The 17,796-nt window shown below is 43.0% G+C and overlaps 1 protein-coding gene across 1 annotated transcript in view; it reads left to right on the top strand.

Annotated features, from left to right (window-relative positions):
• The window catches only part of pygl (phosphorylase, glycogen, liver), an 88,380-nt gene that overhangs the window by 34,492 nt on the left and 36,092 nt on the right, over nt 1-17,796 (top strand). The window contains exons 7-10 of the mRNA XM_078233116.1: nt 7,799-7,881; nt 13,354-13,494; nt 14,093-14,185; nt 14,808-14,954. Of these exons, the coding sequence (XP_078089242.1) occupies nt 7,799-7,881; nt 13,354-13,494; nt 14,093-14,185; nt 14,808-14,954 (464 nt within the window). The remainder of the gene's footprint in view (nt 1-7,798; nt 7,882-13,353; nt 13,495-14,092; nt 14,186-14,807; nt 14,955-17,796) is intronic.

Here is a 17,796-nt window from a genome sequence, read left to right on the forward strand (position 1 = left end):
GGGCCCCTGCAGTGCTGCCCCCGAACCCTCACCACGGCCCGATCACAGCCCCTCGATCATTCCCGGGCCAGCCTGGTGGGCAGTGCCAAGGTGCCACCTAGGCATGGGCATTTTGCCTCCTGGGCAGTGTCAGAGGGCACAGGCTGGTACTGCCAAGGTGCCCATGCTGAGGGCGCACCACCCACTCACCGCAAGATCCCAGGGGGGGCCCAATTGCCCCCTTTCACTCCAGCGGTGTCCCAAAAGTGGGGAGCTACTCTAAACCCTGCTAGAGTGAAATACTCCGGCGGGCTGGGAGGGGCTAGCGGGCCCAGAGAATTCAGTCTCAAGCCTGCTAATTACATTAAAATTAAATGTAAATGTAGATTTAAACTGCTTACCTGTTTTCCCACCGGTTTCTGGCGTGGATCTGATGGTGCCGGAAATCTGGCGCTGGGAGATGAGTACACGGCAGGAACGCATGCGCAAATCCCGCGCATGCCTGGCTGCGAGATTCTCCCACCCCGCTGCATTAGAAAATTAGCGCGGCAGGGTGGGAGAGCACCCCCACCCCCAAAATACTTTAAATCTGCGTCTTATTCTTACCGACCTTCCTGTGAGTGGAAACAGTTTTTCCCTCTTTATTCTTATCAATTTCGTTATTTTTTTTACACTACTTAAATCGCCTCCTAACCTCTTTGCTGTGAGGAGAACAATTTGAGTTGTTCCCACAAGGAATCATCTTCTCATATTAGCATGGTTGAAGCAGTGCAGGGTCATGGGTTCAGAATGGAGGAGTCCATTCAGCTTGTGAAGCCCCGTAGCTTAGAGCTTTGAATTCATGGATTCATCTATTGAGAGATTTCCCACCCTCATGAAAAACCATAGTTAGCACTGAGTGCATGCAGGAGCTGCACACTGACATTCACAGAATACATACAAAGTATTTGGAGTGGTTACCACTTGTATCCAAACAGATGCTCTCCTCCAGTTATCTGTAGCACCAGACTGACCAGGGGAGGAGAATGAGTGCCATTATCATCATCCTCCTTGGCCCCTCTTATTTAGAGGCCATTTTTTAAAAGTTTATTTAATAGTGTCACAAGTAGGCTTACATTAACACTGCAATGAAGTTACTGTGAAAATCCCCTAGTCGCCATACTCCAGTGTCTGTTTGGGTAGACTGAGGGAGAATTTAGCATGGCCAATGCACCTAACCAGCACATCTTTCGGACTGCGGGAGGAAACCGGAGCACCCGGAGGAAACCCACGCAGACACGGGGAGAACGTGCAGACTCCGCACAGACATTGACCCAAGCCAGGAATCGAACCCGAGTCCCTGGTACTGAAGCAGCAGTGCTAACCACTGTGCCACCCTGATGTAGCAGGGACCAGTGACTGAGGCTGCCATTGTGGTGAAGCTGGTGCAGCAGCTTCTGGAGGTGACCCCTATGGGCACTCCATGACAAGGATAATTTCCTGTACATCTTAGTTGCCTGCAGTGACAAGCAAACAGGCTGCCTCCACCTCATCCAAGACCATAAGGGGAGCATTGCGTAGATGGGGCCAAGAGCAGAGACCGGCTCATCGGGCAGAGCACTATGTTTGTATTTGTAGTTTTCTTCACCTGTAAGTGTGCACTATTCCACTCTGAGCATGATGTAAATATGGACACATGACTTCAGACACAAAAACTAGACAAAAAGAAAGTGGTGAAGAAGGACATTGAGACCTCTGGACAGATTTACATCATTCACCGACTGAAAGAGTGGATCCACCTGAAAAAAGGCTGCGTCTTCACTGGAAGTGTTCTCAAAGCAACTCAAAGTAAGTTCCAGAGCATGCTGTCCCCAGGTTAGAAGGGCTGAACTGAAACGTGTCTGGATCCCTGATGTTGGCAGCATCCTAAAGAGACTCTGGAGTCTTACACCGGGCACAGTCACCTCCCTGTGCAGCCGGGGCACCTCTCTGTCCTGCATCTTCCTCCTCTGATAAGCTGTGTTGATCTAGCACTCCAGTCTCTTCCAGGTTCACTCCCCTCTCAGAGTGCCATATTTTGGAGAGTGCAGCAGACCAGCACAATGCACAACACCTTTGAAGGAATCTATTTCAAGATTGCACCTGACTGTCCAGGCACCAGAACTGCATTTTCAGATGGAAGATGGCTTTGGTTATAGTGTGTCTGTGCCTCTGTCTTGGGTTCTTGTAGAGAAGTGAGTACTATGTTTTCAAGGAGTATCCCATATAGTTTGTGGATGAAATGAAGAGCTTTAGCACTCTAGATTGGCAGACAATGAAGGAGACAAGGCATTGGGAAAACAAGTACACACATGACGGAAGCTCATATTCAGACCAGCGGAACGTTGAAGGCGTGAAAGTCTTCCTGTTGATGAATCTCACTCACTGCCTTAATAGCTAATAGCTACAGTCAAAGATGCCCTGCACTTGGGGGAATCCATTTACCTAAAATTGAATGTAGAGTCCAGTTCTTGCAAATAGAGCATCAGTAATCGCGAGATTCAATGATGTGTAGGTGTTTATGAGATGCCACCAAAGTCTGCTGCAGATCCTTGGAAAGAGCCAGAGGCGAAGAAGTTCAAGGCCACGGTGATTTGATGGCTACTGGCTAGGCATAGTGAGCATTGTTCTGTGGTATGAGGTCATCATGAGGGCACAAATCTCAGTGACAATCTACCTGGAGAGGCGCAATCTCCTGTGGCACTGGTTCTCTGAAATGTCAATGTAACTCCACCTTGGACAGTAGATCCTACGCTGAGGGTATGGCCTCTGTTGTCCTCTTGACCCTCATCCATCTCTTCTGTTACTTTCTGCCCAGGACTCTGCCTCTGGTGCTGGGAATGTTGTTTCTCATCATCACTAGCCCCAAGTTCTGAGGATTGTGCTCCCATTACCAGCTTTGGCCTTCCTCACACTCAACTGGACTCCCAATATTTTCTGGAAACCTAGTCCTCTCCTCAAGATGCTCAGAAGGTCACAATTCTCTGTTCTACCTTATGCTCAAAGACCACTCTCCCTGCAACTTATTCATACCCAATGGCATTGTGTGTCAATGGCTGAGTGCCTCTCACAGCTGTGCTCTTTGGTACCCCCCCCCCCCCTTAAGCTTTCAAAATTCAATTAAGTTGTGCTTTATTTGGAAAAAGGAAAAGCCAGAACTGTTAGGATGAGATGTCACTCTCTTTTGTCTGTAACTAGATGTCTGCAACTTAAGTTATATTAAAGTTAACCATCAAACAGTTACTAACTCAAAACTTCACCTAAAAAAAGTCATTTTGTGGCTTGTTTTCCAATAATTAATATGAACATTTTATAAACCTCTACTAAGTCTCCCCTCAGCCTCCTCTGCTCCAGAGAGAACAGCCCTAGCTCCCTCAACCTTTCCTCATAAGACCTACCCTCCAAACCAGGCAGCATCCTGGTAAATCTCTGCACTCTTTCCAGCGCTTCCACATCCTTCTTATAGTGAGGTGACCAGAACTGCACACAATATTCTAAATGTGGTCTCACCAAGGTCCTGTACAGTTGCAGCATAACCCCACGGCTCTTAAACTCCAACCCCCTGTTAATAAAAGCCAACATACCATAGGCCTTCTTCACAGCTCTATCCACTTGAGTGGCAACCTTTAGAGATCTGTGGATATGGACCCCAAGATCTCTCTGTTCCTCCACAGTCTTCAGAACCCTACCTTTGACCCTGTAATCCACATTTAAATTAGTCCTACCAAAATGAATCACCTCACATTTCTCAGGCTTAAACTCCATTTGCCATTTTTCAGCCCAGCTTTGCATCCTATCTATGTCTCTTTGCAGCCTACAACAGCCCTCCACCTCATCCACTACTCCACCAATCTTGGTGTCATCAGCAAATTTACTGATCCACCCTTCAGCCCAACAATATGGTTGACTCTGAAAAGGCGTCAGTTCAAGGGCAATTAGGGATGGTCGCTATATGGTGACCCAGCCAGCAACACCCACATCCCATGAACATAAGAAAAAAGCAATCAAGTTAAAATGTGACACAGAAACTTGCCAATGATTTTGCTGAAATGTTCTTTTTAAGTGTATCTTAACAGGGTGTGCAAAAAATCGTATTAATTTTATTATATTACTAGTTAATCCCTCACTCATTGTGCACAGGAAATTTTGGGACATTGCAAGGGTGAATTTCAGTGTCGCAAGAGTGGAAATAAACTGTAGTGAATCAATCACCCATTACACACCATTCCCAAATTTCCCTTCTGTTAACTTCAATAGAAAGGAAAATTGGGCAGGGTATATAATGACCAGCCAATCAGCTACCATTTGTTTTTCACTCCTATTACTTGTAATGTGTTACTCTTGGGAAATGAGAACATTTATTGTATATGAGGATAATGTTGAGTTTTTAAGGAATTGGAAGGGCATATAGAAGTGGTGCAGGAGGCTGAAAGCGAGCAGCATGCAGATATGCTTGTTTGATTCAAGCTACTCAAAAGCAGCTTGAATAAAACAGACAATTCCAAGAAATAATATGCAACTGAAAGTATTGAATAAAGGCCTTGATTCAACTTCAAAGCCTCCTGAGTAAGATTAATTCATTTTATTATATTGAATTGCAAGGTGTTTTATTTGTACTTCTCATGTCTCTGTGGATTCGATCAGTAATGACTTTTGGCAGTTACAAATTGCTTGGCAAGCTGGGGAACCAATGCATAGAAAAACATGGAAGATAAAGCTATGTTTGGTGCAGTTGAGTATTCATAATTGCAATCTGTTTGATCTGAGGGAAAAGTCTTAAATCATAGAAATCATAGAAACCCTACAGTGCAGAAGGAGGCCATTTGGCCCATCGAGTCTGCACCGACCACAATCCCACCCAGATCCTACCCCCACATATTTACCCGCTAATCCCTCTAACCTACGCATCTTAGGATTCTAAGGGGCAATTTTTAACCTGGCCAATCAACCTAACCTGCACATCTTTGGACTGTGGGAGGAAATCGGAGCACCCGGAGGAAACCCACGCAGACACGAGGAGAATGTGCAAACTCCACACAGACAGTGACCCGAGCCGGGGATCGAACCCGGGACCCTGGAGCAGAGATTTACCAGGATGCTGCCTGGTTTGGAGGGTAGGTCTTATGAGGAAAGGTTGAGGGAGCTAGGGCTGTTCTCTCTGGAGCAGAGGAGGCTGAGGGGAGACTTAGTAGAGGTTTATAAAATGATGACGGGGATAGATAGAGTGAACGTTCAAAGACTATTTCCTCGGGTGGATGGAGCTATTACAAGGGGGCATGGTGGGAGATATAGGAAGGATATCAGAGGTAGGTTCTTTACGCAGAGAGTGGTTGGGGTGTGGAATGGACTGCCTGCAGTGATAGTGGAGTCAGACACTTTAGGAACATTTAAGCGGTTATTGGATAGGCACATGGAGCACACCAGGATGATAGGGAGTGGGATAGCTTGATCTTGGTTTCAGATAAAGCTCGGCACAACATCGTGGGCCGAAGGGCCTGTTCTGTGCTGTACTGTTCTATGTTGTGAGTCTTGAGTCACATGTAGGCCAGACAAGGTGAGGGCCGTAGATTTCCTTCCCTAAAGTGAACCAGTTGGGTTTTTGCGACAATTGTTTCATGGTCATCATTAGACTTTTAATTCCAGATTTTTTATTGAATTCAAAATGTACCATCTGCCTTGGCGGAATTCAAACTGGGGTCTCCAGAGTGTTATCATGGATCTCTGGGTTACTAGTCCTATGACAATGCTACTATGCCACCTCCTACCCGATGGTTTAAATAATATATTCATCAAACACATAAGATTGACATATATGCACATTTTACCATTTAAAATATCTTTAAAAATTTTCTCAGAAAACTTGTAAGTGTAAAACGGGCGAGAAAACAGGAGGTTTTGTAGCCGGTTTTTTCAGCAAAGTAGGATAATGGTAATTTACAGCACTCTGCAATACAGGGGCTGTAATGTGAATCTTGCCAGTAGGGGAATGGAGTCTCAGCTCATCCGTGAGGTTGGCTGTTGAGCTCTAGGTGTGCCACTGTGCCGATCATGCCCCCCCCATAGCGGCCCTGGCCAATTGCGCACACACACACACCTCCTGAATGGTCAACTGCCTCCTCCTCCCCCTTCCCACACCCTATGGAGTGAGGTGCGAGGCTGATTTCGCCAGCAGAACGAAGCCAGTAAGATAGGGCGAGAGGCGAAAAATCGGGATCTTGCCCATTGTATCTGTTGCAAACCAGGTTCCTGCTTTTAAACTTAGCTTAATACTGCAAGAGCAAATTTTTGTGATCTTGTTATGGAAAGCAATATATACCATCTACAACACAGAGTTAGTTGTCTGAATGCTTGAGCAAGTGCCAAGGCAGTTGGGGATATAACAATGTTATTGGGATAGCACTTGCTTCATAAGGGAGTCAGTGGAATTTTAGAGATGGCAAAACTGTGATCTATGATGATGTCAAATTTGCCATTTTATCAGTGTTTAAGACATCAGGGCAAAAAAAAATTGAATTAAATCATGCCTGAAAAAATCTTTGCACCTCTCTTAAATGAAGAAGTAGCATATGGATGTGAACATATTAAAACTTCCCCAGATAAGAATATTACACTGTAGTTTTAACATTCTCTGGGATACAGAGGCCTAAATGAGTAAGCATCTTTTAAACAGGCTTTCTTCTATAAAATAAAATTGTTTAATTTATTAAAACCCAACTGACTGGCAGGTCATCAATAACATTTGTACTCTTGGAATGTTTGGATTTGAAAATTTTAACCTTTTGCTTACAATAAATGTTTCAACAAGGTACTATGCACAACCGGTCCATCCACTGTAACCATACTTCTAGATCATGCAATTGTATAAAGCTACCTTCAAAATATTCTTAAAATAATGTTATTTTGTAACTGCCAAATACAAGGTCTTTTTTCTGTGGTTTTGTCCCTGTTTTTTTAAATAATTTCATTGCATTACTTACGAAAAGTTTTCCCTTTTCCCAACAAAGCAAGTTATACTGAGTCCTTCCTTGTTGCTGTAACACTGCCAACATTACCTTTAATTTGACAAAAGACAAGCATTTGGACACTGATTTCCTTTGACTGCCACATAGAATATTGCAAGCTTTCAGTTAGAAAATTGTCTTATATGTTTAAGTTTAAACTAGTTTGTTTTGAAATATGTGCTTTGTATATCTTAATTATATTTTACAAAGCTTCCAACAATTCAGAAAAAAAAGAAGCTGAAAGGATTTTAAATTAATTTTTGAGTGATTTGATTGGTTGGCTTTCAGATCTTGGAGATTTTCCGAAGTCTGCATAATTACAGGTCAGTTTAGATAAACAGATGCCATAACATTAAGTCAAGAATCCCTTATTATCATAAAAGCAAATTATTGTGGATGCTGGGATCTCAAGCTAAAACAGAAAATGCTGGAAAATCTCAACAGGTCAGAGAGCACTTGTGGAGAGAGAATAGAGCTAATGTTTCAAGTCTGAATAACTGAAGAGTCATCCAGACTCCAAAATTAGCTCTGTTCTCTCTCTCCACAGATGCTGTCAGACCTGCTGGGATTTTCCAGCATTTTCTGTTTCAATCTCTTATTATCATAATTTCTTTACATCCTAAGCATAAATTGCACCCTTTTATGTAAAGGAAGTGTGTTAGTGTAACCTGTACCTGTAACTTACCTGGAATTCAGTATTACTGGTAGCTATCATTTCTGTTCTTGCTTTGGAATGGCATTCAAAGTTGTTTATATCTCTACACTATATATTAAACATAAATGTTGTTCTTTCTTAACAGTTAATGTTGGGGACTATATCCAGGCCGTGTTGGACAGAAATCTGGCTGAAAATATTAGCAGAGTCCTCTATCCTAATGATAATGTAGGCACTAAGAGCATTTTCTAAGTGTTGTACGTATCTGTATTTATATAATTAAACAGCAAATAGTAATTTTAGTTGACCACCTACCTACACCCAACCCGACTACCCAGTCATCACTCAAGGATTCAAAATGAATCATGGATATTAAAAGATGACAATTGAGCACTTTTGATGGCAAATGATGGGTGTGGTGGCAGATGGGTGAGGAGAGGGGTAAGTGGATGAGGAGGCAGGTGCGTGATGTGGAAAGTGAGTGACTGGGGTTCAGTGGGGGTGAATGGGAGTCAGGTTGGGTGCATGTAGGTAGTCAGCTGGTAGTCTGGCTGGGTCAGGGGAATAGTTGGAGGTCAGTGCAAGTGATCCAGGAATTAGACTGGATTTTAATTGATCTAATATTTCCTGGCTAACTCCAGGTAAGTACATCGGAAGTGTCCCAAGTCTCTGACTCTAATTCAGACTTGGAGACATTCACAGAGGGTTCCAGGGTGCAGGCATTTCTACCGGGTCCAGACACATATCTCATTCCTGATCATTCAAGCATTCAAAAGCATCACATTTTTCTTAAGTTTGTGGAAGCGATCATTAAAGTTCAAAAGTAATCATTTGCACTCAAAAGCATTCATTAATGATCAGAAATATTTATATGCTGTCAGAAATGATCACCAGGCATCAAAAGTGATCACCAGGCATCATAAGTCATCTTCAGGCATCAGGAGCTTTAAATAGACATCAGGGTCTCAACAATGACTGAAACTATAATGAGTTGTCATGTAAATTAAATCTGCATTTTAAAAGAGAGTAAAACATAAGGCGGGATTTTCCTCCCCCTCTGCAGCATGTTTCGCAGTGGCGGAAGCTGGCCCAAAACTCATTGGCAGCAGGATCTTATGGTCCCACCGTTGCCAATGGGGTTTCCTGTTGAATGCACCTCTCGCCGCTGGGAAACCGCGGCGGGGGTGTGCCATTGGTGCAGCTGTAAGATCCCACCAGCATAAACGGCAGCATGATATCGGCGATAGGGTGGAATATTCCTCCCCCTCTGTGGCGTGTTTCACAGTAGTGGGAGGCAGTGTGCCACTCGCTGGCAGCAGGACTTTATGATCCCGCCATTGACAATGGGGTTTCCCATTAAATGCACACCTTGCCATGGGGAGACCCGCAGCGGGGATGCACCCCCGGTGAGACAGTAAGATCCCACCAGTGTAAATGGCAGCAAGATTTTGGCAAAAATGTAATTCAATACCTGCCATTAAAAGGACTGATTTTGGAAACAAACCCAGCTTTTTTTATTTTATAGAGTCCGATCTTTTTCATTTATTATCCAACTGTAAACTTAAACTTCTTCCCAGTTAATTATCTTAGTATGACAAACCAAAGGATAGGAGTTGCCTCAAGTTCACTGAAACAACATATTTCTCTTTTTTAACACTACAGGTACCAATACTCACACAAACTCACAGTCGCGGCACCTTAATTCAAACATTAACTGTAAACTTTTAACTGTAACCAAATATTACCCAGTTTGAGCGAACTGGGCAGGTCTGCTCTTCGATGTAGATCTTCCCTCATGGTTCTTTGTCTTCTGTGAAGATGTTCTCCAGGGCAACTTGCAATGGTGGGTCTTGGTCTGTCACTGGAGACAAAGACTCAAACACTTCTCTTTATCCTAAACATTTTGGGGCAGCACGGTGGCACAGTGGTTAGCACTGCTGCCTTACAGCACCAGGGACCCGGGTTCAATTCCGACCTTGGGTCGCTGTCTGGAGTTTGCACATTCTCCCTGTGTCTGTGTGGGTTTCCTTCGGGTGCTCCGATTTCCTCTCTCACTCCAAAAATGTGCGGGTTAGGTTGATTGGCCATGATAAATTGCTCCTTAGTGTCAGGGGGATTAGGAGGGTAAATACGTGGGGTTATAAGGATAGGGCCTAGGTGGGATTGTTGTCAGTGCAGGCTTGATGGGCCAAATGACTTCCTGCACTGTTGATTCTATGATTCTCATATTCCTCCAGAAAGTTCCCTGGCACTCAGCCAATCATCAGGAACCAATCATAATGTTCGAGTGTAGCCAATGGATCTACTCGTAAACAATTCCATAATGTTTATACCAAACCACATGTAGATCACGTAGCCTCAACCATATATGACAATGATGGGAAACTTTGGCACCAGTAAGTCTAGCATAGTCCAAATAATAGCCCTTATTTGGTCAGCACAAGAAGCATCAAGTCACATCTGCCAGGACAGGTCACAGATCACTGCAGCCTTCTAGTCTGCAACTGTGTTTAATTATAACTTGACCAAAGGTCCTAGCATGTTTGATTCCCGTTGTCATCATTGCCCTCACAGTTAATATTGCCATTGTTGTTGTTGGCCACCTGGCCACACATTGTATTAGACTATTACCTGGGATGTTCTATTTCTGCCAGCACAGCCATGATGGGCAGAATTTCCTCCTATGCTATAAATTTGTATGACTCCATGATTCTTTGATATTGGAAAGGTCTTTAAAATGGCCATGTGGAATTCTGGTTTTATTTATAGAGGCAAGGCATACAAGAAGACAGTAAGTTAAGTAAACCTTCAAAAAAAATCAATGATTAGGTAAGCCTCTGCTGGAGTACTGTGTTCAGTTCTGGTCATCACACACTGGGAAGGATGTCAAGGTAGTGGGAGAGGGTGCGGAGGATCTGTGGTACCAGGGATGCAAACTTCACTAATGTGGAAAGACTGGAGGAACTGGTTGCTTTACTGAGAGCAGTGAAAGTTAAGACAATATTGATAGTAGTTCAAAATCACAAACAGGTTTTGTAGGGAAAATATGGAGAAGCTGTTCCTGTGGCAGAAGGTTGGTAGGCACTGGAGAGATTTGGCAAAATAAAGTGACATGGGAAGTATTTTCTACACAGGAATTGTTGTGATTTGGAATACATTGCCAGAAAGAATGGTGGTAGCAGTTTCAATACAACTTTGGAATGGAATAGGATATATACATAAAGAGAAAAATACTTGCAGGGCTATTGGAAAAGAGGAATGGGTCTAATTGGATAGCTCTTTCAAAGGTCCAGCAGAAACACGACGAGTCTAAAAGCCCCCTTCTGTTTGATTTAATTCTATGTTGTTAACTAAAATTGCTTGTGGTTTTTTTGTTATGATTAAGCATGTTCTAGTTCCTTAATTTTATCTACCACCACATAGTTCTCCTTGTATCATTGTCAATACTCTTCTATAACATAGAACATGTAGAAATCTTTTTTTATATACTGAATAATAAATGAAAATATTACTTCCATATAGTTAGCTCCAACCTCATCGTTTTTTGAAGTTGCTGGTAGTTGAAAATTAGTACTTGTCAAGGCAAGCGGGGGGGGAAGGATGGAGGAGACCATTGGGTCCTACACTCTCATAGAATTCATAGAAACCCTACAGTGCAGAAAGATTCCATTTGGCCCATTGAGTCTGCGCCGACCACAATTCCACCCACGTCCTACCCCCATATCCCTATCTGGTTTATTCTTCCATAAAAACATATGGTTTTCCTTTTCACAGAAACTGCACTGCCCTGTCTGGGAGGCAATTGTATTTGATCACTTTTGGTATGAAGAAATGTTTCATGAGATCACAACTGAAGTATTTTGCTTTTTTCTTCCTATACTATATTAGATTAAATTGAAATATAGTAGTAAGAGTAGTTAATTCAGCCTCTTTTACTGTCTAATTATATGTTTGATCAGCACCTCGGGCCCAATTGCCTAACTTTGCGCCATATGCCTTGATACTCTTATCCAACAAAACTGTATCTCAGTCTTGAAAATTTCAGTTAGTGAAGTTATTACAAGCTTTTGGGGAAAGTTTAAAATTGCACTATTTCTTGTGCAAAAACATTTCTGAACTCATTCCTAAATGACTTAGCTCAGATTTTAAGATTATGCTCTTTTGTTTTGGACTCTCCCCACCAATGGAAAGTTTCCCTGTATCTATCCTATTGAATCAAGTGAAGTTTATGTAACTTTCTCACAATTTAGCCGTGATGTTCTGGTGAATTCGTACAATATCCCTCCCAAGTGCTTTGGAATTGTAGAAGGCTGAGCATCTCTTTTCTGAAGCTCCAGCAAAGCATTAAGACCTGAAGTTTATTGGCCAAAACTGAATGCAGATGGGGCCCATTGAAGTCTGTATATCTCTGAAACATCACTTGCTTATCCTTGAATGATGACTGGCTTTCTCGCAAGGCAATCTTCAATTAGCCACCTTGATTTCACTCTGTGCCCATGCTGTAGCTTTTAGTAAATTATATAGATGGACACACAAATTTCTGCTGTCACAACTCTTGGCCTTTTAACATCAAGAAAATAATACAATTTGTCTAAGTCCAAAGCGAGTGATCCCACACATTATCAGATTGAACTCTTATTCAGCTCATTTAGTCAGTCTGTCACTTGTAAATCCTGCTCCCAGTCATGCAACTTACTGTGCCTCCTAACTTAGTGACTGCTGCAAACTTGGATATGTAATTCTATTATTCACTCATCCAAGTCATCTATAAATGGTGAAAAGCAAGGCTCTAGTCTGCCAGAAGCACATACTTAATAAAAACACGACAGCTGTGATAGGATGCAGAGCTGGGCCAAAAAATGGCAGATGGAGTTTAACCCTGATAAGTGCGAGGTGATTCATTTTGGTAGGACAAATTTGAATGCGGATTACAGGGTCAACGGCAGGGTTCTGAGGAATGTGGAGGAACAGAGAGATCTTGGGGTGAATATCCACAGATCTCTGAAGGTTGCCACTCAAGTGGATAGAGCCGTGAAGAAGGCCTATAGTGTGTTAGCGTTTATTAACAGGGGGTTTGAGCTTAAGAGCCGTGGGGTTGTGCTGCAACTGTACAGGACCTTGGTGAGACCACATTTGGAATATTGTGTGCCATTCTGGTCACCTCACTATAAGGAGGATGTGGAAGCATTGGAGAGAGTGCAGAGGAGATTTACCAGGATGCTGCCTGGTTTGGAGGGTAGGTCTTATGAGGAAAGGTTGAGGGAGCTAGGGCTTTTCTCTTTAGAGCGGAGGAGGATGAGAGGCAACTTAATAGAGGTTTATAAGATGATGAGGGGGATAGATAGAGTGGACGTTCAGAGACTATTTTCTTGGGTAGATGTAGCTGTTACTAGGGGGCATAACTATAAGGTTCGTGGTGGAAGATATAGGAGGGATGTACGAGGTAGGTTCTTTACTCAGAGAGTGGTTGGGGTCTGGAATGGACTGCCTGCTGTGATAGTGGAGTCGGACACTTTAGGAACTTTCAAGCGGTTATTGGATAGGCACATGGAGCACACCAGAATGATAGGGAGTGGGATAGCTTGATCTTGGTTTCGGACAAAGCTCGGCACAACATCGAGGGCCGAAGGGCCTGTACTGTGCTGTACTGTTCTATGTTCTAGACCAGCTTAATATCTCTTAAATATATTTTGTTTTCAGTTTTTTGAGGGCAAAGAATTGAGACTAAAGCAGGAGTACTTCGTTGTTGCCGCCTCACTTCAAGACATTATTCGTCGTTACAAGGCTTCTAAATTTGTTTGCAAGGATCCTAGGACTTGTTTTGATTCCTTCCCTGACAAGGTAGATATGTTGGCAACTCAAAACACTAACATTAGAACTGTGTTGCTTTGGAAGGGAAAAGAATGGTGTAATGGGTTAATGCAATATCCTTTCACAACTGCAATCTGGATTTGATCCAATTCATATTGATGGGATGAAAAACTATTCTGTCTGACAAGCTTAATTGCTCTAACTGAAATGAATTTCGTAATTCCAATTCAGTTCCTAATGTGCACAGGTCCACAGCACAAAACTGTGAGCAGAAATGTTGCTCAAGAAAGGCAAGTGGTCAGCAAGAATGCAAAACACACCCACGGCCACGTAACAATGCCCTATCTCAAGCACAAGCCCACACCCAAAAAACCCACCCTTTCCACATTACCAATACCAGCTGGAGAGGAGTAAACATGAGCAATGGTTAAAGTTAAAAGGTAACCTGAAGATTATGAAGTGTCTAGTGGAATGGTGCTGTTCCTAAACTGAAGTGAGTCCTTCCTAAGTCATTTGATCTGTATTGTACATTGGCAATATAATTTTCTGCTCACAAGAGGTGAAGTGATGAGAAAGAAGCAGTTATATGTTATTTTATGCTAATTATTCTCATTATACCATTTTGTAGGTAGCAATTCAACTCAATGACACTCATCCTGCTTTGGCAATCCCTGAGTTAATGAGGATTTTAACAGACATTGAGAAGCTTGGATGGGATCAGGTTAGACCATGTATACAAAAGCAACTTATTTTTAAGCACAACAGCTCTGAAATGCAAGAAAACTGACTATAAATGGGGTTTTAAAGCATATTAATATGCTTAATTATTTTCCAGTAGGGAACATTTCCATATAGTTAAAATAGACTGTCCAGCAACTCATTTGATTAAGATAGCATGTAATTGAATTGTGCAGACCAGAAAACCAGTTTTGATTATGACTGTCTCAACCAGTAGAGATGCTATAATTGGTCTCAGTGCCTCAGACTAAAAAGACCTAATGGAAACGTCAGCTCTTTCTCTCCTTACAGATGCTGCCAGACCTTCTGAGATTTTCCAGCATTTTCTCTTTTGGTAATGAAAAAGAGTCTTGGCTGTGTCAACTCAGGACCTAGTGGTTTGGTTCCATAGCACAAAACTGTCCTTACTTTGTTATGAATCAACTGTCTCACTACAGAATATCAAAGTGATTGATGAAAACTCACAAAAAAGTCTCTGCAGTAGGTGATAAGATTTTGGTGAAAGCACATTGAAATCTGAAAATATTTATTAAACATATGCACACTACAAATTAGAAACTGAAATGAACATACCTTGAGCTGTAATAATTTGTGACCTTTTTCAGGCCTGGAATATCACCAAGAATACATTTGCATACACCAATCACACAATTTTGCCTGAAGCCCTTGAACGTTGGCCTGTAGCCCTCTTTGAGAAACTCCTACCCAGACATCTGGAGATTATCTATGAGATTAATCAGAGGCACCTAGATGTAAGTGTTCAATCTAGCAGCATATTTTAGGAATGTTTATTATTAATGTTTAAAATCCTATGGGAAGGGAATATGAAATCACTTTGAGTTATAACTAATACAGAAGTGTAGCGAACGTAATGGTTGCACAAGAATTTGTTAAAATGATGATGCTGGATATAATAGTACGGTCCGGTACTCTCTGACCGCCTACAAGCTAAAGAATAATTTTATCCTCAACAAGGCTTTGCAGCTAACTAGATTATCTGAGCTACATGAACAACACAGGACCATCCAAAGCAGAGGAGAACACTTCATGGGGCAGAAACCAATTTTCAGTCCACCACATCAAGTCACAAAAACACAGGGACCACCCAAGACAGGGAAAGTAACACCTGAACTGCCCAGCAGAGCGACCTTGCTAGCGCTGCGGTGCGAAGCACCCTCACAAGAAAGATCAGTGTCCAGTGAGTTCTGGTTAACACTTCCACTGCAACAGACAGGGTTGCTTTGGTAAATAGTGCAAGTTGAAACCTCAGCAATACACACATTCCCAAGGTAATTCACAAGATCGAGATCGAAGACCCAGAAGATGCATAGCCATTCTTCTTGAAGGACATCAGAAAATGTGGTTCTTCGTTTTGAAATGTTGATATCTTGGTAAATGGTCAACTAACCAGTTTCAAATTAGATTAGGTGCCAGTGTGACTGTCCTATCAGATAAGGAATCATTACTCTGGGTTGGGTCAGATTCCATGAGACAATAGAGGCTCAACGCTATTCATCCTGGTGGTGTACAGGGGAAGTTATGTGGGGATGTGGCTGCTGTGTCAGAGAGGATATTGGGAAGGAGAGCAGATATTTGCTCGGTGAATGGGAAACACATATTTGGGTGTCACAGATGTATGGAGGGATGAGGATCAGGGCTGTGTTAGGACTCCTCATAGCTCACTGTGATGTTCTCACTTTTTCAGTACATGATTCAGGAGAATCATGGACCTTATGGAATAGGCATTTCTAATTATTGCAAATGACCAGCAGCAGAGACAACAATGTGCTGCCATACATGCCCAGGACCAGAGGCCTGCAGCCGTCTAGGGAGCAGGAGCACAGGATCAACCTTGGAGACATTGCTGGCCTAGAATCTTCCAGTGTTGGTGCTCATATCTTCAGAGGTCCGCGCCTCAGCACCAGAAAGGGCTGGGTCTGTCCTGGGGGATGGTCGAACCTTCCTGCCATATACTGTACCTCATCGAAGACACCCAATGTCTGTGGCCCTTAAAGTCACAGCCGCACTAAACGTTTTCACTGGTGCGTCCCAGGCGGGTTGGTGACATTGCTGGAAGACCTTCTTCTGGAGGGGGGTAGAGTTCATCTCATTCCTGCTGCACACCATCCAGTAGTCTGGTCAGGAAAAGCGAGGTGCAGACTTCTTGGCTGCCACCCCCTGGAATAGATCGTGAACAAGTGCTGGGGAACCATTGATATGGAGCTCCCCAGTGATTGCAGCGATTACATTGTGGTAGGGCGGGTGAATCAGAGGAGGCATGCTGTGCACGCAGCATGATTCCCGTGGACATAACATATTTTACTAACGAGGCATAAGATTCGGCCAGAAATCACGCCAGTGGTGTCGGCGGGAAGCACTCCATTTTTCATGCCAAAACCAGCACTTTTGTCAAATTCTTATACGGTTCCATCCTATATCTGGGTACCTGTCAGCTGTGGCTCAGTTAGTAACACTCTTGCCTCTGAGTCAAGTGGGTTCAAGTCCCACTCAAGAGACTTGAGCATATAAACCGAGGCTGATCAATGTAATATTGAGGGAGTCCTGCAGTGTCAGAGGTGCTGTCTTTTGGATGAAACAGTAAACTGAAGATTCATCTGCTCTCTGAGGTGGACATGAGAGATCCCATGGCACGAGGCCCTGGTCAATATTTGTCCTTAAATCAACAATCCCAAAACCCAGTCACTAGCATACTGCTGTCAGTGTGCAAATTGACTGCCGTGTTTCCTACATGACAATTGACAACACTTAAAAAGTACCTCATTGGTGGCAAAACACTTTGAGATCGCAAAAGATGCTATCTAAATGCAAAACTTTTCTTGCTTTCCTTGAAGTGAGGGAGTAAAGTTATCTGCTACTGCAAGACTAAAAGGCAACCATAAAGTTTTGAGTCCAAAGATCCAGTAAAGGTACATACATATTTTTCCTTGCTGCCATTTCTTTCTCAGATGCTGCAACTTAAATTGGAGTGCAATAACTGTGACCTCCTAGCTGTCAGCAGCCTCTGAATTGAAGATCATCTGGTGATCCAGGAAATGTGATGGAAGACATTGTGTTGTGACTTCCCCTTTTTTTCCCTTCCCTACAGATTCAAAAGGCGTCTGTCAGAGGGATCTGGGAGTCCTTGTGCATGAGTCTCAGAAAATGGGTATGCAACTGCATATTATAAGGAAGGCAAATGGAATCTTGGCATTTATTGCAAAGGGTCTAGAGTATAAAAGTAGAGAAGTGTTGTTACAATTGTATAAGGCATTGGTGAGACCACAGTTGGAGTTTTGTGTTCAGTTTTAGTCACCTTTGAGGAAGGACGTGGTGGCACTGGAGGCGGTTCGGAAGAGGTTCACTAGACCTATTCCAGATTTGAAGGGTCTGTCGTATGAGGAGCGGTTGAGTAGCTTGGGCTTCCACTCACTGGAGTACAGAAGAATGAGGAGGGATTTGACTGAGGTATATAAAATACTCAATGGGATTGATAAAGCAAATGTTAACCAAATGTTCCCCCTTCTAGAATAGTCTAGGACAAGAGGTCATAGTTGTAGAGTAAGAGGGGGGAGATTCAAGACAGATACGGAGAAG

The sequence above is a fragment of the Mustelus asterias genome, chromosome 18 (assembly GCF_964213995.1).
Source record: "Mustelus asterias chromosome 18, sMusAst1.hap1.1, whole genome shotgun sequence".
Classification (NCBI taxonomy): Eukaryota; Metazoa; Chordata; class Chondrichthyes; order Carcharhiniformes; family Triakidae; genus Mustelus; species Mustelus asterias.